The 26,252-nt window shown below is 49.0% G+C and overlaps 1 protein-coding gene across 3 annotated transcripts in view; it reads right to left on the bottom strand.

Moving 5' to 3' along the window:
• LOC138755859 (oxysterol-binding protein-related protein 1-like) overlaps positions 1 to 26,252 on the bottom strand; it is a 239,806-nt gene that overhangs the window by 170,622 nt on the left and 42,932 nt on the right. For 2 of the 3 annotated variants that reach the window (XM_069922591.1, XM_069922590.1), the window contains exons 5-7: positions 21,602 to 21,713; positions 20,214 to 20,299; positions 14,239 to 14,383 (exon numbers count right to left, since the gene is read on the bottom strand). In XM_069922591.1, coding sequence (XP_069778692.1) covers positions 14,239 to 14,383; positions 20,214 to 20,299; positions 21,602 to 21,713 — 343 coding nt within the window. Of the gene's footprint in view, positions 1 to 14,238; positions 14,384 to 18,119; positions 18,383 to 20,213; positions 20,300 to 21,601; positions 21,714 to 26,252 lie in introns of those variants that run through there. The other variant, XM_069922592.1, reaches the window with a different exon arrangement.

Here is a 26,252-nt window from a genome sequence, read left to right as displayed (position 1 = left end):
GTGCACTTCGAAGTGTAGGATGTGTGCGTGAGAGAGGGAATGTGTGGGTGAAAGCTTGCTTGTGAGTCTGTGCATTACTCTGTGTGTGGGTACGTGTGTGGTAGGCCGTGCGTGTGTGAGAATGTGTGTGCACGTGGAAGTGTGCGTGCAGTGAGAAAGAGTGAGTGCTGTGTGCGTGTGACAGAGTGTGAGAGTATGCGCATGCATGTGCCGTGGATCGGAGAATTGCTGTTTTGTCTGGTTATGTATTTACTGACATATGTTAACAAACCACAGCTGAAATATCTAGCTTCAACTGATGGATTGTGGAAAGTATACTGACTTGTAGCACAGCCTGGTTGTAACAAATATCCAGGAATGCAGAACATAGAACATAGAACATGACAGCACAATACAGGCCCTTCAGCCCACAATGTTGTGCCAACATGTATATAGTTTCCTAAAAAAAAAGTACTAAACCCTCCCTACCCCGCAACCCTCTATTTTCCTTTCATCCACGTGTCTGTCTAAAAGTCTCTTAAATGCCCATAATGTTCCAGCCTCCATCACCATCCCCAGCAATGCATTCCAGGCCCCCACAACTCTCTGTGGGAAAAAAAACTTACCCCTGACGTCTCCCCTAAACTTCCTTCCCTTCACTTTTTACACGTCCTCTACGTGATCCTGCCCTGGGAAACAGGTGCAATCTGTCCACCCTACCGATGCCTCTCATAATCTTGTAGACCTCTATCAAGTCTCCTCTAATTCTTCTACACTCCAAAGAGAAAGGTCCCAGTTCTGCTAACCTTGCCTCATGAGACTTGTTTCCCAATCCAGGCCACATCCTGGTAAATCTCCTCTGCCCCCTCTCCACAGCTTCCACATCCTTCCAATAATGAGGTGGCCAGAACTGAACACAATTCTCTAAGTAGGATCTCACCAGAGATTTGTAGAGTTGCAACGTGACCTCTCAGCTCCTGAACTTAATCTCCCATTAATGAAGCTCAACATCCCCTGACCTTAACTATCCAATCAACCTGTGTGGTGACCTTGAGAGATGTATGGATTTGAGCCCCAAGGTCCCTTTGTTCATCCACACTCTTAAGTAACCGACCATTAACCCTGTACTCAGCCTTCTGGCTCCTCCTTCCAAAATGCATCAACCTCACACTTATCCAGATTGAAATCCATCTTCCACTTCTCTGCCCAACTCTGCATCCTCTTGTAACCTTCAACAAACTTCAGCACCATACACAACTCCTCCAACCTTCGTATTTTCTGCAAACTTCCGTTTCTTCATCCGTCATTTATAAAAATCACAAAGAGCAGGGGTCCCAGAACAGATCCCTGTGGCCCCTCCACTAGTCACCGACCTCTCTGCCACACCCCCCCCTCTTTCTCTCTCTCTCTCTCTGTATGTCTGTCTGTTTCTCTCTCTCTCTCTCTCTCTGTATCTCTCTTTTCTTCCTGCAAGCCAATTTTTCATCCTCACAGCCAAGGTTCCACTGATCCCATGCCTCATGACTTTCTGGATGAGTCTCTCGTGGGGGACCTTATCAATTGGCTTACTAAAATCTATGTGGACCACATTCACCACCCTACCTTCATCAATTTCTTTAGTTACCCCCTCAAAAATCTCAGTTAAACTTGTGAGGCACGGCCTTCCCTTCACAAAGCCCTGCTGACTATCCTGGAGTAGACTGGACTTCTCCAAATGCTCATAGATCCTTTCTTTAAGAATCCGCTCCAATAGTTTACACACCACTGACATAATTTCCAGAATTCTCCCTATTATCTTTTTTTAAACAAGGCGACTACATTTGCCATTCTCTAATTCTCCAGCACCTCCCCTGTGGCCAAAAGGATTCAAAGATCCTCGCTACTGCCTCAGCTATCTCTTCTCTCACCCCACAGAAACCTGGGGGTATTGCGTCTTCATGTTCTTAAGAAGATCCAAAACTTCCTCTTCCTTAATCTCCACATTGTCCAGCCCACCGGCCTGTTCAATTCCAACCTGACCCTGATCAAGGTCCTTTTTTTGTGAATACTGATGCAAAATATTCATATCAAAACCTCCTCCACCTCTGGGCATGTTGCCTGCCTTATCCTTTAGTGGCCCTACCCTCATTCTCATCATCCTTCTGTTCTTCACATATGACAACAACCTTTCGCTCAATGTTAGAAAAACCAAGATGATTGTGGACTTCAGGAGGAAGTCAGAGAAACACGACTCAATCCTCTACTCCAAGTGTGGTGTAACCAGAGTCTCATGGAGCTGCAACATGACCTCTTGATTCTTTAACTCAATCTCCTGACTAATGAACAGATGAATAGAGGAACCTTGGGGTTCAAATCCATGCATCCCTCAAGGTTGTCGCACAGTTTGATAGGATAGTTAAGATGGGATGCTGGGCTCCATTAATAGGGGGATTGAATTCAAGTGTAGAGAAATCATGGTCCAACTCTACAAATCTTGGTTAGACCATGCTTAGAGTATTGTGTTCAGTTCTGGTCACTCGTACTAACCCCAATCTTAAAATACCCTGGGGACAACCAAGAGATCTTTCTGCATGATGAAACATCACTTTTCTTTCTGGTACTGTGACGGAATTGTATTATCATTAATCTTTAGTCATTATATATATATATATATATATATACACATTTCTTAGAGGTAGGCGGCAGCAGCCCCGATCCGGGCAGGAGCAAGGGGGAGACGGCGGCCCCGGCCTCGGTCGAGTGAGGCAGGTGGAGACCCCGATACGGGCAGAGAGTTGGAGGCGGCGGCCCCAGTCCGGGCACAGGGAGAGCAGCAGCGGCCCCGGCCCCGGACCGGGCGAAGGGTAGGCGGCGGCGGCCCCGATCCGGGCAGGAGCAAGGGGGAGATGGCGGCCCCGGCCTCGGTCGAGTGAGGCAGGTGGAGGCCCCGGTCCGGGCAGGGAGTGGGAGGCGGCGGCCCCAGTCCGGGCACAGGGAGAGCAGCAGCGGCCCCAGCCCCGGTCCGGGCGAAGGGTAGACGGCGGCGGCCCCGATACGGGCAGGAGCAAGGGGGAGACGGCGGCCCCGATACGGGCAGGAGCAAGGGGGAGACGGCGGCCCCGATACGGGCAGGAGCAAGGGGGAGACGGCGGCCCCGGCCTCGGTCGAGTGAGGCAGGTGGAGGCCCCGATACGGGCAGAGAGGTGGAGGCCCCGATACGGGCAGAGAGTTGGAGGCGGCGGCCCCAGTCCGGGCACAGGGAGAGCAGCAGAGGCCCCGGCCCCGGTCCGGGCGAAGGGTAGACGGCGGCGGCCCCGGTCCAGGCGAAGGGTAGACGGCGGCGGCCCTGATCCGGGCAGGAGCAAGGGGGAGACGGCGGCCCCGGCCTCGGTCGAGTGGGGCAGGCGGAGGCCCCGATCCGGGCAGAGAGTGGGAGGCGGCGGCCTCAGTCCAGGCACAGGGTGAGCTGCGGCGGCCTCGGCCCCGGTCCGGGCAGTATGGACTGACCTAGGAGGGGAGGCAGGCCCCTCCAGCCCGGGTAAGAAACCTGCATAGGAGAAGGCCACTCCGATATAAAACCTACGACCCAAGGACCTTGCTGCCACGTCCCAGCTTGCTCGGCCACGGCACACGAACCATGGGTGTAAAGGATGGGGCCAGTACTGCGCGCACTGCACTCCACCTAAAAGCTCCTTTGCGCAGGCCCGAGGACAAGTCCACGGCCTCCCCCTCCACGGCCTCCCCCTCCACGGCCTCCCCCTCCACGGCCTCCCCCTCCACGGCCTCCCCCTCCACGGCCTCCCCCTCCACGGCCTCCCCCTCCACGGCCTCCCCCTCCACGGCCTCCCCCTCCACGGCCTCCCCCTCCACGGCCTCCCCCTCCACGGCCTCCCCCTCCACGGCCTCCCCCTCCACGGCCTCCCCCTCCACGGCCTCCCCCTCCACGGCCTCCCCCTCCACGGCCTCCCCCTCCACGGCCTCCCCCTCCACGGCCTCCCCCTCCACGGCCTCCCCCTCCACGGCCTCCCCCTCCACGGCCTCCCCCTCCACGGCCTCCCCCTCCACGGCCTCCCCCTCCACGGCCTCCCCCTCCACGGCCTCCCCCTCCACGGCCTCCCCCTCCACGGCCTCCCCCTCCACGGCCTCCCCCTCCACGGCCTCCCCCTCCACGGCCTCCCCCTCCACGGCCTCCCCCTCCACGGCCTCCCCCTCCACGGCCTCCCCCTCCACGGCCTCCCCCTCCACGGCCTCCCCCTCCACGGCCTCCCCCTCCACGGCCTCCCCCTCCACGGCCTCCCCCTCCACGGCCTCCCCCTCCACGGCCTCCCCCTCCACGGCCTCCCCCTCCACGGCCTCCCCCTCCACGGCCTCCCCCTCCACGGCCTCCCCCTCCACGGCCTCCCCCTCCACGGCCTCCCCCTCCACGGCCTCCCCCTCCACGGCCTCCCCCTCCACGGCCTCCCCCTCCACGGCCTCCCCCTCCACGGCCTCCCCCTCAAAAGATGTTCACAAACTCAAGCTAGCATGCTGGAACATCAGAACCATGCTAGACAAGGCTGACAGCCACCGACCTGAACGTCGGTCTGCCCTCATTGCACATGAACTCCTCAGACTTGACATCGACATAGCCGCTCTCAGTGAAGTCCGCCTGGCAGATGTAGGCAGCCTCCAAGAACGCGGTGCGGGCTACACACTCTACTGGTCTGGCAAGCCTTCGGATGAACGACGCCTATCTGGTGTAGGCTTCATGGTCAAGAGCTTCATTACCTTCAAACTCGAAAACCTTCCGACAGGCCTCTCGGACCGAATCATGTCCATGCGGCTCCCCCTTCAAAACAAGCGTCGCATCACCCTCATCAGTGTCTATGCTCCAACCCTCCAGGCGGAACCAGCAGAAAAGGACAAGTTCTACACCGACCTGCGCAACCTCATCCAACGTACCCCTACAGCCGACAAGGTTGTCATCCTGGGCGACTTCAACGCTCGTGTCGGCAAAGACTCAGAAACCTGGCCAGGAATCCTGGGCAAGCATGGCGTCGGCAAGTACAACGACAACGGGCGCCTCCTGTTGGAGCTCTGCGCAGAACAGCGGCTTGTCATTACAAACACCCTTTTTCAGCAGAGGGACAGCCTTAAGACCACCTGGATGCATCCCCGATCCAAACACTGGCACCTCCTGGACTACATCCTGGTGCGAGAAAGTGACAAACAAGATGTGCTCCACACCAGGGTCATGCCTAGCGCGGAATGCCACACTGACCACCGGCTGGTTCGCTGCAAGCTCAACCTTCACTTCAAGGCAAAGTCCAGGAACAGTAAAGCCCCCAGAAAGAGGTTCAATGTTGGAAAACTGCAGTCAGACGAAGCGAGAGGAAACTTCCAGGCAAACCTCAAAGCAAAGCTCGACGATGCAACCCGCCTCACGGACCCGTCCCCTGAAACCCTCTGGGATCAGTTGAAGACTACCATACTGCAATCCACTGAAGAGGTACTGGGCTTCTCCTCCAGGAAAAACAAGGACTGGTTTGACGAAAACAGCCAGGAAATCCAGGAGCTGCTGGCAAAGAAGCGAGCTGCCCACCAGGCTGACCTTACAAAGCCGTCCTGTCCAGAGAAGAAACAAGCCATCCGTCGCGCATGCAGCCATCTTCAGCGCAAACTCCGGGAGATCCAAAATGAGTGGTGGACTAGCCTCGCCAAACGAACCCAGCTCAGCGCGGACATTGGCGACTTCAGGGGTTTCTACGAGGCTCTAAAGGCTGTGTACGGCCCCTCACCCCAAGTCCAAAGCCCGCTGCGCAGCTCAGACGGCAAAGTCCTCCTCAGCGACAAGATCTCCATCCTCAACCGATGGTCAGAACACTTCCAATCTCTTTTCAGTGCCAACCGCTCAGTCCAAGATTCCGCCCTGCTCCAGCTCCCTCAACAGCCCCTAAGGCTAGAGCTGGATGAGGTTCTCACCCTGGATGAGACATATAAGGCAATCGAACAACTGAAAAGTGGCAAAGCAGCAGGTATGGATGGAATCCCCCCAGAGGTCTGGAAGGCTGGCGGCAAAACTCTGCATGCCAAACTGCATGAGTTTTTCAAGCTTTGTTGGGACCAAGGAAAACTGCCTCAGGATCTTCGTGATGCCACCATCATCACCCTGTACAAAAACAAAGGCGAGAAATCAGACTGCTCAAACTACAGGGGAATCACGTTGCTCTCCATTGCAGGCAAAATCTTCGCTAGGATTCTACTAAATAGAATAATACCTAGTGTCGCCGAGAATATTCTCTCAGAATCACAGTGCGGCTTTCGCGCAAACAGAGGAACTACTGACATGGTCTTTGCCCTCAGACAGCTCCAAGAAAAGTGCAGAGAACAAAACAAAGGACTCTACATCACCTTTGTTGACCTCACCAAAGCCTTCGATACCGTGAGCAGGAAAGGGCTTTCGCAAATACTAGAGCGCATCGGATGTCCCCCAAAGTTCCTCAACATGATTATCCAACTGCACGAAAACCAACAAGGTCGGGTCAGATACAGCAATGAGCTCTCTGAACCCTTCTCCATTAACAATGGCGTGAAGCAAGGCTGTGTTCTCGCACCAACCCTCCTTTCAATCTTCTTCAGCATGATGCTGAACGAAGCCATGAAAGACCCCAACAATGAAGACGCTGTTTACATCCGGTACCGCACGGATGGCAGTCTCTTCAATCTGAGGCGCCTGCAAGCTCACACCAAGACACAAGGGAAACTTGTCCGTGAACTACTCTTTGCAGATGATGCCGCTTTAGTTGCCCATTCAGAGCCAGCTCTTCAGCGCTTGACGTCCTGCTTTGCGGAAACTGCCAAAATGTTTGGCCTGGAAGTCAGCCTGAAGAAAACTGAGGTCCTCCATCAGCCAGCTCCCCACCATGACTACCAGCCCCCCCACATCTCCATCGGGCACACAAAACTCAAAACGGTCAACCAGTTTACCTATCTCGGCTGCACCATTTCATCAGATGCAAGGATCGACAATGAGATAGACAACAGACTCGCCAAGTCAAATAGCGCCTTTGGAAGACTACACAAAAGAGTCTGGAAAAACAACCAACTGAAAAACCTCACAAAGATAAGCGTGTACAGAGCCGTTGTCATACCCACACTCCTGTTCAGCTCCGAATCATGGGTCCTCTACCGGCACCACCTACGGCTCCTAGAACGCTTCCACCAGCGTTATCTCCCTCCATCCTCAACATCCATTGGAGCGCTTTCATCCCTAACGTCGAAGTACTCGAGATGGCAGAGGTCGACAGCATCGAGTCCACGCTGCTGAAGATCCAGCTGCGCTGGATGGGTCACGTCTCCAGAATGGAGGACCATCGCCTTCCCAAGATCGTGTTATATGGCGAGCTCTCCACTGGCCACCGTGACAGAGGTGCACCAAAGAAAAGGTACAAGGACTGCCTAAAGAAATCTCTTGGTGCCTGCCACATTGACCACCGTCATTGGGCTGATAACGCCTCAAACCGTGCATCTTGGCGCCTCACAGTTTGGCGGGCAGCAACCTCCTTTGAAGAAGACCGCAGAGCCCACCTCACTGACAAAAGGCAAAGGAGGAAAAACCCAACACCCAACCCCAACCAACCAATTTTCCCCTGCAACCGCTGCAACCGTGTCTGCTTGTCCCGCATCGGACTTGTCAGCCACAAACGAGCCTGCAGCTGACGTGGACTTTTTACCCCCTCCATAAATCTTCGTCCGCGAAGCCAAGCCAAAGAAGACATTTCTTAGAAAAGTTATTTTGTGGGTTGGATTCAGGTACACACAAAAATCTTTTTTCCCAGATGAAATGTTTACTAGTTATTGTTTGAGTGAAGCTGTGTAACTAGTTATAAAACTGAAATGATTCTTCATTGAAACTAAAGACAATGTTGTGTGTTGAGAGATGGCATCTGTTCAAACAAGCAAGCTTTTGCTTCAATGATCTGTACACACAAAGCCATCTGCTTGTGACCTGAGCAGACAAATTGGAACCATCAACTCATACTTTTGGAAAAGAAGAGACTTCAAACAAAATCAGCAGAGATGCCCAGGTTATGTGATTAAAGATATTTAATATTGCACCAGGTTCATTTGAAGCCAGAAATGCAGTAACGACCAATGAGAGAGGTCCTGATATGAGGCTTCCATTTTCGTGGGAGATCCACAAATTCAGTGGCCATGAAGAGCCACTTCTCTGTCTCTTTGTCAAAAGAGGGCGGTTCTTCCATGTCCATTTATAATGGACACTTTATTTAACCCTTGCCTCGATAAGGTCCCGCATAAACGATTGGCTTCCAAAATCAAGGCTGATGGGATTGGGGGCAAAGTATTGATGTGGATTGAGAACTGGCTGGCAGGTAGAAGACAGAGAGTTGGGATAAATGGCTTGTTGTCTGAGTGGCAGGCGGTGACCAGAGGGGTGCCACAGGGATCTGTACTGGGACCCCAGCTGTTCACAATTTACATTAATGATCTGGATGAGGGGATTGGATGTAATATCTCCAAATTGGCAGATGACTCTAAGCTAGGAGGGGTTGTGTGCACGGAAGAGGGGGTCAGGAAGCACCAGTGTGATTTGGATAAATTGAGGGACTGGGCAGATACATGGCAAATGCACTACAATGTGGATAAATGAGGTTATCCACTTTGGTAATACAAACCGGAGAGCAGATTACTATTTGAATGGCAATAGATTAAGAGATGGGGAAGTGCAGAGAGACCTAGGGGTACTTGTACACCAGTCTCTGAAGGCGAGCATGCAGGTACAGCAGGCGGTTAAAAAGGCAAATGGTATGTTGGCCTTTGTATCAAGAGGGTTTGAGTCTAGGAACAAGGATACCTTACTGCAGCTATACAGGGCCTTGGTGAGACCCCACCTGGAGTATTGTGTGCAGTTTTGGTCACCTTATCTAAGGAAGGATGTTCTTGCAATGGAGGGAGTGCAGAGGCGATTCACCAGGCTGATACCTGGAATGGCAGGAATGACTTAGGAGGAAAGATTGTGCAAATTGGGATTGTACTCGCTGGAGTTTAGAAGATTGAGAGGGGATCTCATAGAGACCTATAAAATTCTGGCAGGACTGGACAGAATGGATGCAGATGGGATGTTTCCAAGGTTGGGAAAATCCAGAACCCGGGGCCATGGTTTGAGGATAAAAGGCAAACCATTTAGGACCGAGATGAGGAGGAATTTCTATACCCAGAGGGTGGTGAATCTGTGGAATTCATTGCCACAGAGGGCAGTGGAGGCAGGTTCATTAAATATATTTAAGTGGGAATTAGATCTATTTCTTCAGTATAAGGGTATTAAAGGTTACGGAGAGAAGGTGGGGATGGGGTACTGAACTTTAAGATCAGGCATGATCTCGTTGTATGGCGGAGCAGGCTCGAAGGGTCGAATGACCTACTCCTGGTCCTATTAATAGTTATTAATAATCATTATTAATGAATTTCTATTGCTGCTGCCCTAGGTCGTAACTGGCACTAACTGCATCAGTGAATATTATTTTGTCCTTCATAGAATTTTTATCTCTAATGGCATCTTATGGGAAGTTAATTTTAAGATTCAATTTACTATCATGGCAATAAACCAGCGCCCATCCAGTCAGTTCAAGCCAGTCTCCAGTCACCTGGCGCGAGTCTCCTGACAGCAGTCTCCAGCAGCCCACAGCTTCCATGGGTATCTTGTGTCCATCGCAGCAGCTCACTGCATGTACTGGTCCCTCAGCTGCAGAGCCCCGTCACCAATTTACCCATGTAGTGGGTATAACTGTGTTACTGATCCTTCCAAGTGAAGCAGCACTTCACTTTTGAATCTGCAGGGGTCATCTACTGTATCTGGAGCTCCCGCCGTGGTCTCCTCTACATGCGGGAGCTTGGACATCGACTGGGAGATCGCTATGTTGAAAACCTTCGCTCCGTCTGCTGTAATAGCAAGGTCCTCCCTGTGGCTAACCACTTCAATTCCACACCACATTCCCATCTGACCTGTCTGTCCATGGTCTCATGCACCGCCAGACTGAGGCCCCTCCATAAACTGGAGAAACAGCACCTGGTTGAGATAGAACACAAGGCCATGGAGAGATGCGAGTGTGGGAGTGGAACGCAGAACTGAAATGATTGACCACTGGGAAGTCCCTGTCACGGGTGCGGAAAGAGGCCGTTTTGTGAAGCAGGTTCAGTTTTGCCAAAAAAAATCAAAATCAAACTGCTCAAGTTCAAGAACCTAGAACACTACAGCACAATACAGGCCCTTCAGCCCTCAATTTTGTGCCGACTCATTTATTCCTAAAAAAATGTAATAAGCTCTCCCTACTAATGTTCCCTCTAATCTTTAGTCATCAGTGAGCTCAAAATTCTTATGCTGTGCAAATTTTGTTCCTGTGACAAAAGTACATGTGGACAGGATGCTTGTGCAACTGTAAACTTAAAGTGGTTTCAAGATCATTTTGGTACAGCCTGTCTCTCATGGCTGATAAAAGTGTATGGGCTTGTTTTAATATAATACAAATGTGACTGCGTTCGACAAAGTAATGCATTTTGTGAAGCTCTTATTCTAGCCTTTGAGCTGCTTGGTTCAGTTTGTGCGGCCATTGATTTCTTTTGTGCACGGGTTGCAAAATGTGCGCGCGCACAGCTTAGCAGGTACAGAGTGCCCTACCCCTCTAATGTTCCTCCATCCATGCCCCTGATGTTCCAGCCTCCACCACCATCCCGGACAAGGCCTTCCAGGCTCCCACAACTCTCTGTGGGAAAAAAACACACCCCGACACCTCCCATGAACTTCTCGCCCTTCACTAGGAACACACGCCCTCTGGTGTTGGCTGATGACAAAAACAGGTGCTGGCCGTCCACCCTATCGATGCCTCTCAGAATCTTGTAGACCTCTATCAAGTCTCCTCCCATCCTTCTACGCTCCAAAGAGAAAAGTCTCAGCTCTGTTAACCTTGCCTCATAAGACTGGTTTCCCAATCCTGGCAACATCCTGGTGAATCTCCTCTGCCCCCTCTCCATAACTTCCACATCCTTCCTATAATGAGATGACCAGAACTGAACACAATACTCCAAATGTGGTCTCACCAGGGATTTGTAGAGTTGCAACATGACCTCTCGATTCCTGAACTTAATCCCCCTATTAATGAATCCCAGCATCCCATAGGCTGCCTTAACTATCCTATCAACCTGTGCATTATCCTTGAGGAACATATGAATTTGGACCCCAAGGTCCCTCTGTTCATCCACATACCTAAATAACCGACCGTTAACCCTGTACTCAGCCTTCTGGTTTGTCCTTCCAAAATGCATCACCTCACACTTATCCAGATTGAACTCCATCTGCCACTTTTCTGCCCAACTTTGTATCCTGTCTATATCCTCGTGTAACCTTCGACCAACCTTCAGCTTCAATCACAACTCCTCCAACCTTCATGTCACCTGCAAACTTATTGACCCATCCTTCCGCCTCTTCATCCAGGTCGTTTCTCAAAATCACAAAGAGCAGGGGTCACAGAACAGATCCTTGCAGCCCCCCACTATTCACCGAGCTCCACACAGAATACCTTCCTTCCACTACTACTCTCTGCTTTGTACCTGCAAGCCAAATTTTTATGCACACAGCCAAGGTTCCACTAATCATGTGCCTCAAGATTTTCTGAATGAGTCTTGTTTGGGGCACCTTGTCAAATGCCTTACTAAAATCCATGTTGACCACATCTATTGCCCGACCCTCATCAATTTCTTTAGTTACCCACTCAAAAATCTCAGTTAAACTTGTGAGGCACGGCCTTCCCTTCACAAAGCCCTGCTGACTATCCTTGAGTAGATTGTACTCCAAATGCTCATAGATCCTTTCCATAAGAATCCTCTCCAATAGTTTGCACACCACTGACGTTAGACTCACTGGCCTATAATTCCCAGGATTCTCCCTATTACCTCTTTTAAACAAGGGGACTATATTTGCCATTCTCCAATCCTCTGGCACCTCCTCTGTGGCCAAAGAGGATTCAAAGATCATCGCTACTACCTCATTTCCCACAGCAACCTGGTGTATATCACATTCGGCCCCAGGGACTTATCAATCTTCACGTTTTTAAGAAGATCCAACATTTCTGTTTCCTTAATCTCCATATTGTCCAGCACACCGGCCTGTTCAATTCCAACCTCACCCTGATCAAGATCTCTTTTTTGTGAATACTGATGCAAAGTATTCATTTAGGACCTCCCCCGCCTCTAGGCACATGATGCCTCCTTTATCCTTTAATGGCCCCACCTTCATTCTCATCATCCTTCTGTACTTCACATACGCATAGAACACCTTGGGGTTCTCCTTAATCCTTCATGCCAGGGCTTCTCATGCCCCCTTCGAGCTCTCCTAAGTCCTTTCTTAAGCTCCTTCCTGGTTACCATATACCTCTCATGAGGTTTTCCTATTTCCTATATCTAATATATGCCTCCTTCTTCCTCTTGGCTAGTTGCCTGACCTGTTTTGTCAGCCACAGCTCCCTTTTTCTACTATCTTTTCCTTGACCCAGTGGGACAAACCTATCCTGAACCCTGCGCAAATGGTCCCTAAACTTCCTCCACATTATTTCTGTGTTTTCACCTTTGAACATCTGTTTCCAATTTATTCTCGCTCGTTCCTGTCTCATTCCTTCATAATTAGCCCTTCCCCAGTTAAACACTTTCCCAGTTTGACTGTATTCATCCTTTTCCATGCCTGTGCTGAAGTTCAGAAAGTTGTGGTCACTCTCACCAAACTGCTCCCCCCACTGAAAGGTCCGCCACCTGACCAGGTTCATTCCCCAGAAGCAGATCCAGTCTGGCCTCTCCTCTTGTTGGCCAGTCCACATACTGTCAGGCATTCTTCTTGAACACACTTAACAAATTCAGCCCCATCCATCAATTCTAGGGAATTGCCAATCAATTCTAGGGAAGTTCCAAAATCTTCCTGCTTCTCGGTTCATTTGCTGGCCTATAGACCACTCCCAGCACAGTGTGAGCTCCCTTCCTGTTTCTGACTCCCACACACTGACTCAGTGGACCCTCCCTCTGCAGCCTCCTTCCTTTCTATAGACATGATACTATCCCTGACCAGTAATGCAACCCCCCCCCCCCCCCCCTGCTTTTCTACCTCCCATCCTATTCCTTTTAAACACCTAAACCCCGGCACCTGCATCACCCGATCCTGCCCTTCCTCCAGCCAAGTTTCGGTAATGGCCACAACATCGTAATTCCAGATACTGATCCAGGCTCTAAGTTCATCTCCTTTATTGCTCACGCTTCTAGCGTTGAAATAGACACATTTCAAACCCTCTAACTGGCTACATTTGTTTTGTCCCATCTGTCCTTCCTCACCAGTTTTAACTTTCTCTTAACCTCAGCCACTCACTCGGTGGCCGCTCGCCACCTACAAATTCTAGTAACCCCTGCCCCCAGTTTCCTTTTTCCATCATCCCTCCTTCTCCATTCCTCTTTTTCCCTTCTCTGCTGCCTGACACCCTCCCTCACTCTGCACCCACTTCCATCCCTCCCCTTTTCCCCACTCCCTCACCTCTCTCCACCTTCCTCCTTCTCTCTACCCTCTCCTGCCCCACGCCCTTCACTCCCTACCCATGCTCCTCCCCTCCCTCCTCACATCCCTCCCTTGCTCCCTATGCCCCTCCCTCCCTCCCTCCACCCTCTCCAGCACCTTCCCTCCCTCCCTCCTATCCCGGGTTATCTCTCTCAGCCCTCTACCCCAACTTTCTCCATCACGTCCCAGCTTCCTTCCCCCTCCCACCAGCCTCCATCTACCACCCTGTACTCCTCCCCCACCTCCTTATCCAGTCATCCACCCAACCTTGGCTCTAGCCCGAAACGTTGCCAGCCTTTAGCTTTCCATGATTTAATTTGCACATCATGCTGGGCGCACGTTTAGTTTTTTGACTTTAAAATATATTCTTATGTACTCTATTTTTCAATGTGGAACTTCAATTTCAATTAAAATATTGAAAAAGAAAAAGAAAATTAATTTACACCCAATTAACATACAACATACAACCCCCAGTATGTTTCGAACGGTGGGCAGAAACTGGAGGCCCCGGAGGAAGCCCACAGACTCGCGCAGAACATTCAAACTCCTTACAGACAGCACAGGATTCGAACCCTGGTCCCAATCGCTGGCCCTGTAAAGGCGTCGCGCTAACCTCTACGCCAACCGTGCTGCCTTTGATGGGCCGAAGGACTGTTCCTGTGCTGCCCTATCCCACGTAACCACTGGCTACTCACTGTTATTGTTCATGATGCTGGAGTCCGCTCCTAACTTCATGAGTTTTATGGCACATTGATTCTGCCCTCGATAGGCTGCACAATGTAGCGGCGTGTTGCCTAGTTTGTCAGCACAGTTAACGGCCGGTGGACATGACCTATTCAGCTATAAACAAACAGAATATTAGAGCACAGTACAAGTCCTTCCTCCCACTATACTGTGCCGATCCATATAAAACTACCAAAAAAACTAAGCTCTCCCTACCATCACGGTCTGGTACAGGGACACCAATACCCGTGGACGTAAAGCCCTCCAAAAGGTAGAGGACACAACCCAGAACATCACAGATAAAACCCTCGTCGAGAACATCTACAGGGGACACTGCCGTCGGAGAACAGCAGCGGTCATCAAGGATCCCCACCACCCAGCACACGCTCTGTTCTCGCTGCTGCCATCAGGAAAGAGATATGCCTGGCCCGCAGAGAAAAGGATCTCAGGATACGTGATGTCATGTATGTACTCCGACAAATAAATCTGAAATAAGAATCTCTTAACCCTCTATTTTTCTTCCATCCATGTCCCTAAGAGTCTCTTAAATGCCCCTAATGTTCCAGCCTCCACCACCATCACTGGCAAGGCATTCCAGGCACCCACATCTGTGTAAAAAAAAAACATATCCCTGATGTCTCCCCTAAACTTTCCTCCCTTCACCTTATAAAGATGTCATTGAACATTAACAGCACAGAAACAGACCCTTCGGCCCTTCTAGTCTGTGCCAAACTGTTATTTTGTCTAGTCCCACTGACCTGCACTCAGTCCATAATCCCTCCATACCCCTCCCATCCATGGACCTGTCCAAATCTCTTAAGTGTTAAAATTGAGTCCACATTCACCACTTCAGCTGGCAGTTCGTTCCACACCCCCACCGCTCCCTGTGTGAAGAAGTTCTCCCTAAACTTCTCCCCTTTCACCCTTAACCCATGTCCTCTGGTTTGTATCTCACCCACTCTCAGTGGAAAAAGTCTACTTTAATTTACTGTCTATACCCCTCATGTCCTCTGGTGTTTGCTACTCCCGTGCTGGGAAAAACGTGCTGGCTGTCTACCTTATCTATGCATTTCAGAATCTTGTAGCTGCAGTAGGATCTCAGATCCTGGGGGTAAACATCTCCACTGACCTGACCTGGTTCCACACAGATCGGCGAAATGGTCTAGAAAGTGCACCAGTTCCTCTATTTCACCAGAAGCCTGTGGAAATTTGTCATGCCACCTCGCTTGAGGTGCAAACTCCACTCCGACAGTTCCTGAGGTAAGGATCGAATGGGGGCCTCTGGAGGGGTGAGGCACCACCATTAATGATGGGCCAAAAGGCCTCTTTACCAGCCAGGCCATTCATTACAGAGTGGCCTAGACCCACAACGTTGATTACCCTTTACTTCCCACTGATGCTGTGATTCTCCAGCACATCTGTGTGTTGCACCCGACCCCAGTGACTACAGACTTTTCGGTTTTCTTTTATTTAGACATCCAGCACGGTAACGGGCCATTTCGGCCCGCAAGCCTGAACCACGCAATTGACCTACATCCTCCGGTACGTTTTGAACGGTGGAAGGAGACCGGAGCTCTTGGGAAAAACCCACGCAGACATGGGGGCAACATACAAACTCCTTACAGACAACGCGGGATTCGAACCCTGATCCCGATCGCTGGCACTGTAACAGCGCTACGCTACTTGCTACATCAACCTTGCCGCCCAAAACGTTAACTGAAGTCTTTAACTGAACAAAGTTTAACTGGAGTCTTGCGTAATCACTAAGGTCCTCGAGGGAACAAATCTGCCTTCCTCGCCCACCTGTGACCTCAGAGCCTCCCAGGTGTTTATGGCCTCCTCAGTTCGGGGACAAAATGGACTGACAATAAATGCATTGTCAGGAATATCCTCACTGTGTGATTGGATAAGGAATATGACGTACAGGTTCAGAGAGAAGTTCCAAAGTTTGACTTTGTGTGCCTCAGCAATCTCTGCAGGATGCATCATGCATGGGGCAGGAAATGCTCCACACAAAACAGCAGAGGGTTGTGCAAGTCCCTCTCCCCGTCATTGACTCCATCACACCCCCCACCCCCCCCCCCCCCACCAGTGACTCCATCGAGAGCAGACTTGCTGCATGGGACGGGAGCTGCTCTGCTCAAGGTCGGGAGAAACTGCAGAAGGTGGTGGATGCAGCTCAGAGCAAACTCCCCTCCCCCTCCATGGATCCCATCTACATCTCCCGCTGCCCGGGAAAGGCAGCCGACCCACTGAAGGACCCATCGCACCCTGGACACACTCTCTTCTCCCTCCTCAAGGCTCAAGAGGCTTCAACTGGCACAAAACAGGCTTAAAGACAGTTTCCTCCATAGAACAATAGAATGCCACAGCACATAAAACAGGCCATTCAGCCCTTATAGTCTGTACTGACCATTATTCCACTAGTCCCATTCCATACCCCTCCAGACCTCTCCCATCCATGTATCTGTCCAATTTATTATTAAAACTCGATTGAGCTCACATTCATTGCATCAGATGGCAGCTCGTTCCACACTCCCAACACTCTCTGAGTGAAGAACTTTCCCCTAATGGTCCCCCCTAAACCTTTCCCCTTTCAGCTTAAAACTATGACCTCTGGTAATCATCTTCCCCAATCTAAATGAAAAAAGCCTACTTGTTTCCACACTATCTATACATAATCGATCAAATTTCCCTTCCTTTTTCTTTGCTCCAGGGAATAAAGTCCCAACTTGTTTAATCTTTCCCTGTAACTCAGTTCCTGAAGACCCGGCAACATCCTAGTAAATCTCTGCCCTCTTTCAATCCTACTGATGTAGTTAGGTGACCAGAACTGTACACTATACTCTAAATGTGGCCTCACCAATGTCTTAAACAACTTCCCTGCATAAGACCATGGCATAGGAGCAGAAATAGGCCATTCAGCCCATTGAGTCTGCCCCACAATTCAATCGTTTTCCCACTCAACCTCACTACCCGGCTTTCTCCCCCATAACCTTTGATGCCCTGGTAGCAATCTCTGCCTTAAATACACCCAGTGACCTGGCCTCCACAACCACCTGTACCAACAAATTCCATACATTCACCACCCTCTGGCTGAAGAAATTCCTCCGCATCTCTGCTCTAAGAGTTCACCCTACAATCCTGAAGTTGTGCCCTTTGTCAGGTATGGTTTTTAGACTGCAGACATGTAATGGCACGATCGAGGAATTTTGCTGCTACAGGGGCAGTCGAGAAAGGAATGTGCAGGAACTTGGAGTTGATTCCTGCACCGTGATTTATCCTGCAGGACCCCTTTCAACTTTTTGGAGGAAGCCTGCAGTGTAAATCGTACCAGAAAAATTCGTTGACGGTCATCCACTCTACTGCACGTCCAACCACTCAGGGACTTGCAGTCTAAAAAGGCGCCCAGTGTGAACGATCACATGGGAAGTAATTATGTTTTTTTTTCTGTGATTTTCCCGACATTGCAGTCTAAAAACCATAATTAGGCTCTTCCAGCGTAGGGAACAATCTTTCAACATTGGAAAAGGTTTCCGTGTGATTCCCGCCTCATTCTCCTAAATTCCAATGAGTCCAGGCCAAGAGCTGTCAAACACTCCTCTTATGACAACCCTTTCATTCCCAGAATCATCCTAGTGAACCTCCTCTGAACCTTACCAATGTCTGCACATTCTTAAATAAGGAGCCCAAAAATTGTTCACAATCCTCCACGTGAGGTCTCACCAGGGCCTTCTAAAGCCTCAACGTCGCATCCCTGCTCTTGTATCCCACTCCTCTAGATATGAATGAGCCCTTCAACACTGTTCTCTTGCTTGGTGTTCATCGCTCTTCCTTTGCATTGTAACCCTACCTCCCAATTTGCACGGCTGTATGAATGCCTGAGATGACCTGCTTGCAGAAGAATCCTCGAGGTGTAACGCAACAACGTAAACCAGTCAATTTAATCAGATACAGGTGAGCAGTCGCATGGCCAAATGTAGACTCATTGATTGGACGTGTTAAAAGAAAAAGGGTCCAACAGTCACATGACTGGAAAACAGGCCCTTCAGCCCAACAAGCCTGTGCTGATCACAGGCATCAGTGACTCTGAAGGGACTCTCTTTTGCTTCTCTTTCTCCTATCGTAAGGGGCGCTGGGCAATGGTCAAGGCGACTCTCTGCTTGCCTTACGGAAGGCAAAAGTTAAACTATATCGTGTATGTTACATATTTAATGTATTATTATGTCACAATAAAAGAACCTTGAGCGTCACCCACCCATTCACACTAATTCCACACTGATCACAGTCAACTCCCCCCAACAAATTCTACCTCTCACCCACGCCCAGAGAGAGGGGGAGTTTACAATTAACCCATGACTCAGAGGCTTTTGGCTGTGGGAGAGAGCCCTTCCTAACCCCATGGGGTTTGTGCAAACTCCACTCAGACAGTTCCCGAGGTAAGGATCGAATGGGGGCCTCTGGAGGGGTGAGGCACCACCATTAATGATGGGCCAAAAGGTCTCTTTACCAGCCAGGCCATTCATTACAGAAGTGGGAGTAGCGTTTACGTCAATGAAATGGAGGGTGATGAGTGATGGAAGAGTCAAAAACGTGGGCGCTGGGACCTCAAGGAGATGGAGGGTTTCAGTGCGTCAGTCAGCATCTGTGGAGGGTGTTTCGGATATGTGTTGATATTTAGTTTAATGTTAAACTATATACAAATAAAAAGACTTTTTAAAGTTAGTTCTGGGGACAGGGTCACACACAGGTCACATCACAGAGAGAGAGAGAGAATGTGTGTGTTCATTTCGGAATCACCAAGTCCAGAAGAACCAGATCATAATGGAACTGAAGTCGGTCTTAACTTGTCCAGGACAATGGTTGTTTATACAACTTTGTGCTGGCAACTGTGCAAAAAAGCAAGTTCTTCCTTGAGTGACATGTGCTCAGACTTTATGGAATCCTAAACGCTTAAACCTCTTGGGCAGAGAGGTGGTTAGCTGTTTTTATGGATGTAACGTGTTTTGGAGAAATGAAACTGAAACAGTGATGATGTCAAGTCACATGATTTCTGAGAAACATATAATTGAAGGCAGAGAGAGACAGTTTGAAACCAGCCTGAAGAAAATGACCATCTTGTGAAATACCCAGGGGTAAAACAGTAATCTCTGGAGAGAGGGGGAAATGCTGTTCTGGATTGTATTATTCTTATCATAGGAGATACTCAAAGTAAGTGGCTTTAAAGTAAGTAAGACTGCTTCCCCCTTGATTAAGAAAGAAATCCTCATGAAGATCACAGTTCCGTAACCCCAACTAGATAGGGGGAAACTTGCGAAAACGCTTGTATAAAGAATATCTCTCTGAAAGACAACTCATCAAAAGACTTCTGAATTGCGATTTAAAAATTTTCAACCAACACAAGACGTTTGACGCTGAAGTTTAAAATTAACTTTTCAAACGGTTATGGTTTGGGTTTTCACACACACACCCACATATATGCACAGAGTGAAAATTAAGTTAGAATTAAGTAGGAAATGTTATGTTATTAATAGTTTAATAAAAATGATTATTTTGAATTTACCATTGGTGAATTTTCCATTGCTGTTCCTTTGTTAGTTCATAACAAAATTTGTTAATTCATAACAAGGAAGATGGGTGGTCAGCATCCGTGGAGGGAGATGGGCGGGGGGGGGGTTGGCGTCTGTGGAGCGTGACGGTGGGGGTGGGGGGGGGTGTGTTGGTGTTCGTGGAGGGAGTTTCTGGCGGGACCGCTTCTCAAGACTCAATATTAAGTCCCGACCCAAAACATCGACCATCTTCATCCATGGACAATGCCTGCCTCCCTTCAGACGCTGATTGACCTGCTGAGCTCCTGAGATCCTCGTTTTTATGCTGATGGTCACTTGTCCAGCATCCATGCCCCTTCCCTGCTCCCCAGCTATACCCCTCCCCCAGTTGTGCTCACCAGGGCAGTTATTCCTGCGACATCACCCTCCCGTGCAGCCATCAGCAGGAGCTCTTCCAACTTCCTCCGTTGCGTTGTCTCTGTGGCTGTTTAAAACAATTAGAACATAAAACATTCAAGCACAGTACCAGCCCTTCGGCCCACAATGTTGTGCTGACCCATGTAAACCTACACCACAACAATCTAACCCTTCCCTCCACAACCCTTTATTTTTCTTACATCCACGTGCCTAAGAGTCTTCTAAATGTCCCTATTGTACCAGCCTCCACCAGTAGCCCCGGCAACGCATTCCAGGCACCCACCACTCTCTAAGTAAAAACTTACCCATGATGTTGCCCCTAAATTTACTTCCCCTATCCTGAAACAGATGCCCTCTAGTATTTGATAGTCAACCTGGGAAACAGGTGCTGGCATCCACCCTATCTAAGCCCCTTGTAGACCTCCATTAAGTCACCTCCCATCCTCCTTCGCTCCAAAGAGTAAAGTTTTAGCTCTGCTAACTTTGCCCTCATAAGATGACTTCCTTCCTGTAACGAGGTGGCCAGAACAGAACACACGGTGTCATCTCACTTGAGTTTTATGGAGCTGTAACATTTCTTGAGCTCAATTCCCCGACTAATGAAGGCCAGCACACTGTATGCGTCCTTAACCACTGATGGAAAAGATACTGTGAAGCTGGAGAGAGATAGGAGATTCGTAAGAATGCTGCTGGGATTGGTGGAGCTGAATTATACGGAGAGGACGGATAGGCTGGGAATTTTCTCCCCGGAGCAAAGGAGGCTGAGGGGGACGTAATGGAGGTTTATAAAATCACGAGGGGCATAAATTTAAATTTCAACCTACAGCACAGAACGGCCCCTTTCAGCCCATGAGCCCATGCCACCCAATTAACTTCCAACTCCCGGTACATTTTGAAGGGTGGGAGGAAACCGGAGCCCCCGGAGGGAACCCACACTGACACAGGAAGAACGTACAAACTCCTTACAGACAGCGTGGGATTCAAACCCGGGTCGCGGTAACCACTGCAGTAACAGTGTTGCCCTCCTCCAGAGCAGGTGAATCTAAAACTAGAGGATATAGATTTCAAGGGCTTGAAGCAGAGATATTCCAGAGTTAAAGGGGACTTGAGGGGCACCTTCTTCACACAGAGGGTGATGGGTGTGTGGAATGAGGAAGCGATAGAGGTAGGGACAATTAAAAGTCATTTGGACAGGTACAGATAGGAACTTTTGACAGGGATATGGGCTGAACACAGGTGACTGGGGCAAGCATAGCAAAATGGGCCGAAAAGCCTGCTTTCATGCTATATGCCAGAATGTGGTCTGAGTCTTGCTGAGCAGAGGTGTGGACTAACCTAACCCCTCTGTGGAAGTGACAGTTCTTCCCACCTTCCAACATGCACCAAATTTCTTCATCCTGGGTGACCTCTCTGGCCGTCTGACCATCTCCGTTGATGATTGCAGCGTCCGCACTGGACTGCAACAGCAGCAGAACCAGTTCCTGCAGAACACAACACAACTCCCAGACTCAATACTGTGACAGATTATATCATGGTTTAGATTGTATATAGATATGTGTTTGAAGGAGATAGATTGTGGGGCTTTAGAGTATGTCACAAACACTTCACAAAACAGACCTCATTTAAAATGCTGGAGCTCTGCTCAAGCCAGACAGTCCAGGGTCCGAGTGCCTTTGCAAAAACTTTGAAGAATGCCTATAGAGACTTCACAAGTAGGTGTTAATTGAACTCGGAAGATTAGGTCCGCTGCCTCAATCTGTCTGGTTGCAGTTTGCTGTTCTAAGGACATGTGATTTTGCAAGCAGAGAGAGAGAGAGAGGAGACCTAACAGGCTTGAGACAGAGAGAGGGAGGGAGAGGGAGGGAGAGGGAGGGAGAGGGAGGGAGAGGGAGGGAGAGGGAGGGAGAGGGAGGGAGAGGGAGGGAGAGGGAGGGAGAGGGAGGGAGAGGGAGGGAGAGGGAGGGAGAGGGAGGGAGAGGGAGGGAGAGGGAGGGAGAGGGAGGGAGAGGGAGGGAGAGGGAGGGAGAGGGAGGGAGAGGGAGGGAGAGGGAGGGAGAGGGAGGGAGAGGGAGGGAGGGAGAGGGAGGGAGAGGGAGGGAGAGGGAGGGAGAGGGAGGGAGAGGGAGGGAGAGGGAGGGAGAGGGAGGGAGAGGGAGGGAGAGGGAGGGAGAGGGAGGGAGAGGGAGGGAGAGGGAGGGAGAGGGAGGGAGAGGGAGGGAGAGGGAGGGAGAGGGAGGGAGAGGGAGGGAGAGGGAGGGAGAGAGAAGAACTGGTTTCTGCAGTCATAACAAGCTGGCAGCTTGTTGAAACATACAAGAGGAAATGACTGGCTAGAGTGTTTCACCTGAAATCAGGGAAACAAGAGGAACTCTGTGGTAACCTGCAGAAGAGGTTATAACATAACAATTACAGCACAGAAAACAGGCCATTAGGCCCTTCTAGTCCACACCGAACCAAACACCCCTCTCTAGTCCCACCTCCCTGCACAATGCCCATAACCCTCCATCTTCTTCTCATCCATATACCTGTCCAACCTTTTCTTAAATAATGCAATTGACTCTGCCGCCACTATTTCTCCCAGAAGCTCATTCCACACCGCTACCACTCTCTGAGTAAAGAAGTTCCCCCTCATGTTACCTCTAAACCTCTGCCCCTTAATTCTTAACTCATGTCCTCTTGTTTTAATCTTTCCTCCTCTTAACGGAAGTAGTCTATCCACATCCACTCTGTCTATCCCTTTCATAATCTTAAATACTTCTATCAAATCCCCTCTCAACCTTCTACGCTCCAAAGAATAAAGACCTAATCTGTCCAATCTCTCCCTATACTCTAGATGCTTAAACCCAGGTAACATTCTGGTAAACCTTCTCTGCACTCTCTCCACTCTGTTTATATCCTTCCTATAATTAGGCGACCAGAACTGCACACAGAACTCCAAATTAGGCCGCACCAACGTCTTATACAATCTCAACATCACCTCCCAACTCCTATATTCCATGCAATGATTGATAAAGGCCAGCATACTAAAAGCCTTCTTCACCACCCTATTCACGTGAGTTTCTACCTTCAGGGAACGATGTACCGTCACTCCTAAATCTTTCTGCTCTTCTGTATTCCTCAATGCTCTCCCATTTACCACGTATGTCCTATTCTGATTCTTCTTACCAAAATGAAGCACCTCACACTTATCAGCATTAAATTCCATCTGCCATTTTTCAGCCCACTTTTCTAAGCAGCCCAAATCCCTCTGCAATCCTTGAAAACCTTCTTCATTATCCACTATTCCACCTATCTTAGTATCGTCTGCATATTTACTAATCCAATTCACCACCCCATCATCTAGATCATTAATGTATATAACGAACAACAATGGGCCCAATACAGATCCTTGAGGCACACCACTGGTCACCGGCCTCCAACCTGACAGACAATTATCCACTACCACTCTCTGGCCTCTCCCTTTCAGCCAATGTTCAATCCATTTGACTATCTCAAAATTTATACCTAAAGACTGCACCTTCCTAACTAACCTTCCATGTGGTACCTTATCGAAGGCCTTACTGAAGTCCATATAGACAACATCCACTGCGCTACCCTCATCCACATTCCTAGTCACCTCTTCAAAAAATTCAATCAGATTGGTCAAACATGACCTTCCTCCCACAAATCCATGTTGAGTGCTCCTGATCAGACCCTGTACTATCTCTAAGAATTTTCTCCATTAATTTACCTACCACAGACGTCAAACTTACAGGCCGATAGTTTCCAGGCTTCCTCCTTGAACCCTTTTTAAATAACGGAACCACATGCGCAATGCGCCAATCCTCCGGCACTATCCCCATATCTAATGACATTTGGAAAATTACCGCCAGAGCCTCTGCTATTTCCTCCTTCACTTCTCTCAATGTCCTGGGGAAGATCCCGTCTGGTCCCGGAGACTTATCCACCTTTATATTCTTCAAAAACCCTAAAACTACATCTTTTGTAATCTCTATATTCCCCATATTTACCCAATTTGCTTTTTTTTTTATCTCACATCTCCCAATATCCTTCTCCTTAGTGAATACTGAAGAAAAGAAATTGTTCAATATCTCCCCCATTTCTCTAGGTTCCACACACAGTTTTCTGCTCTGATTTTCTAAGGGACCAATTTTGTCTCTAGCTTTCCTTTTACCATTAACATATTACCATTAACTCTTTTGGATTAGTTTTCACCCTGCTTGCCATAGTTTCCTCGTACCTTCTTTTAGCTTTCCTAATTCCTCTCTTAAGATTCCTCTTACATTCAATGTATCTTTCAAACATCTCCTTAACTCCATGCTTCTTTTATCTAATGTACGCCTCCCTTTTTCTTCGAACCAAGTTTCCAATATTCCTTGAAAACCACGGCTCTCTCAAACCTTTTGCCCCTCCTTTTAACCTAACAGGAACATAAAGCTTTTGCACTCTCAAAATCTGATCTTTAAAAGACTTCCATCTCTCTACTACATCCTGCCCATAATCCTTGCCCCTAATGGGGCAGGTTTCTTCGGCAAGACACTGAAGTAACTGATGGAAATAAATCAGTTTATGTGTGTGTCAGACGAGCAGTGAATCTCTCTCTGAAACCAACAAGAACCTTCCTGAGCGGTAACCATTTAACTATTTCCACCAAAGCCTGGTGAACTTCATACATGTTAAATTCTGTGCATAGTATATAAGTATTTCCTGATACCGGTGAACTTGGAGGAGTGAGAAGTGAGATTGGACTGTGAATGAAAGAACTATTCTGGACTTATACACACATGACATACATGTGCACTTAGAATTAGAAGGGGTTTAAGTTAATAGTAATAAGTTAAAGTTTGATTCTATTTTCATGCTTAACCATAACCATATAACCACTTACAGCACAGAACAGGCCAGTTCGGCCCTACTAGTCTATGCCGTAACAAATCCCCACCCTCCTAGTCCCACTGAATATAACCATATAACCACAGATGGTTATATGTTTAAAGATAATTTAAAATGCCTAAGTAACCATTTGTCTTGGTAAATTTCTATTGCTGCTGGGTTTTGAGGTCCTCTGGGCCTGTAACAATACCTTGATTTATTGAGATAAATTTATTGTCAAAAACTCTCTTACGACCCTATCTACCTTTCAGGGATTTATGTGTCTGTATTCCCAGATCCTTCTGTTCCTCTGCCCTCCTCAGTGCACGACCATTTACCGTGTACGTCTTTTCTTGATTTGTCCTTCCAAAATGCAACACCTCCCACTTGTCTGTGTTAAATACCATCGGCCATTTTGAAGCAGGTCCAGATCCCTCTGCAAATTTTGAAAACCTTCTTCACTGTCCACAATGCCTCCAATCTGCAAACTTACCGATTCAAGTTACCACATTGACAGATTACCCTTTAAACCAACCATTCTCTACCTTTTTTTGACGATGATCCCCTTAGGGACACTGCTGAAAGTTTATGGATCTCCTTCCCTGTGAAGAAACATAGAAACATAGAAGATAGGAACAGGAGTAGGTCATTCGACCCTTCGAGCCTGCTCCGCCATTCAACGAGATCATGGCTGATCTTAAAGTTCAGTACCCCATCCCCGCCTTCTCTCCGTAACCTTTAATACCCTTATACTGAAGAAATAGATCTAATTCCCTCTTAAATAGATTTAATGAACCTGCCTCTATTGCCCTCTGTGGCAATGAATTCCACAGATTCACCACCCTCTGGGTCAAGAAATTCCTCCTCATCTCGGTCCTAAATGGTTTGCCTATTATCCTCAAACCATGGCCCCGGGTTCTGGATTTTCCCATCCTTGGAAACATCCCATCTGCATCCATTCTGTACAGTCCTGCCAGAATTTTATAGGTCTCTATGAGATCCCCTTTCAATCTTCTAAACTCCAGGGAGTACAATCCCAATTTGTGCAATCTTTCCTCCTAAGTCATTCCTGCCATTCCAGGTATCAGCCTGGTGAGTCGCCTCTGCACTCCCTCCATTGCAAGAACATCCTTCCTTAGATAAGGTGA

The sequence above is a fragment of the Narcine bancroftii genome, chromosome 2 (genome assembly GCF_036971445.1).
Source record: "Narcine bancroftii isolate sNarBan1 chromosome 2, sNarBan1.hap1, whole genome shotgun sequence".
NCBI classification, from domain to species: domain Eukaryota; kingdom Metazoa; phylum Chordata; class Chondrichthyes; order Torpediniformes; family Narcinidae; genus Narcine; species Narcine bancroftii.
This window is presented reverse-complemented; position numbering and strand designations above follow the sequence as displayed.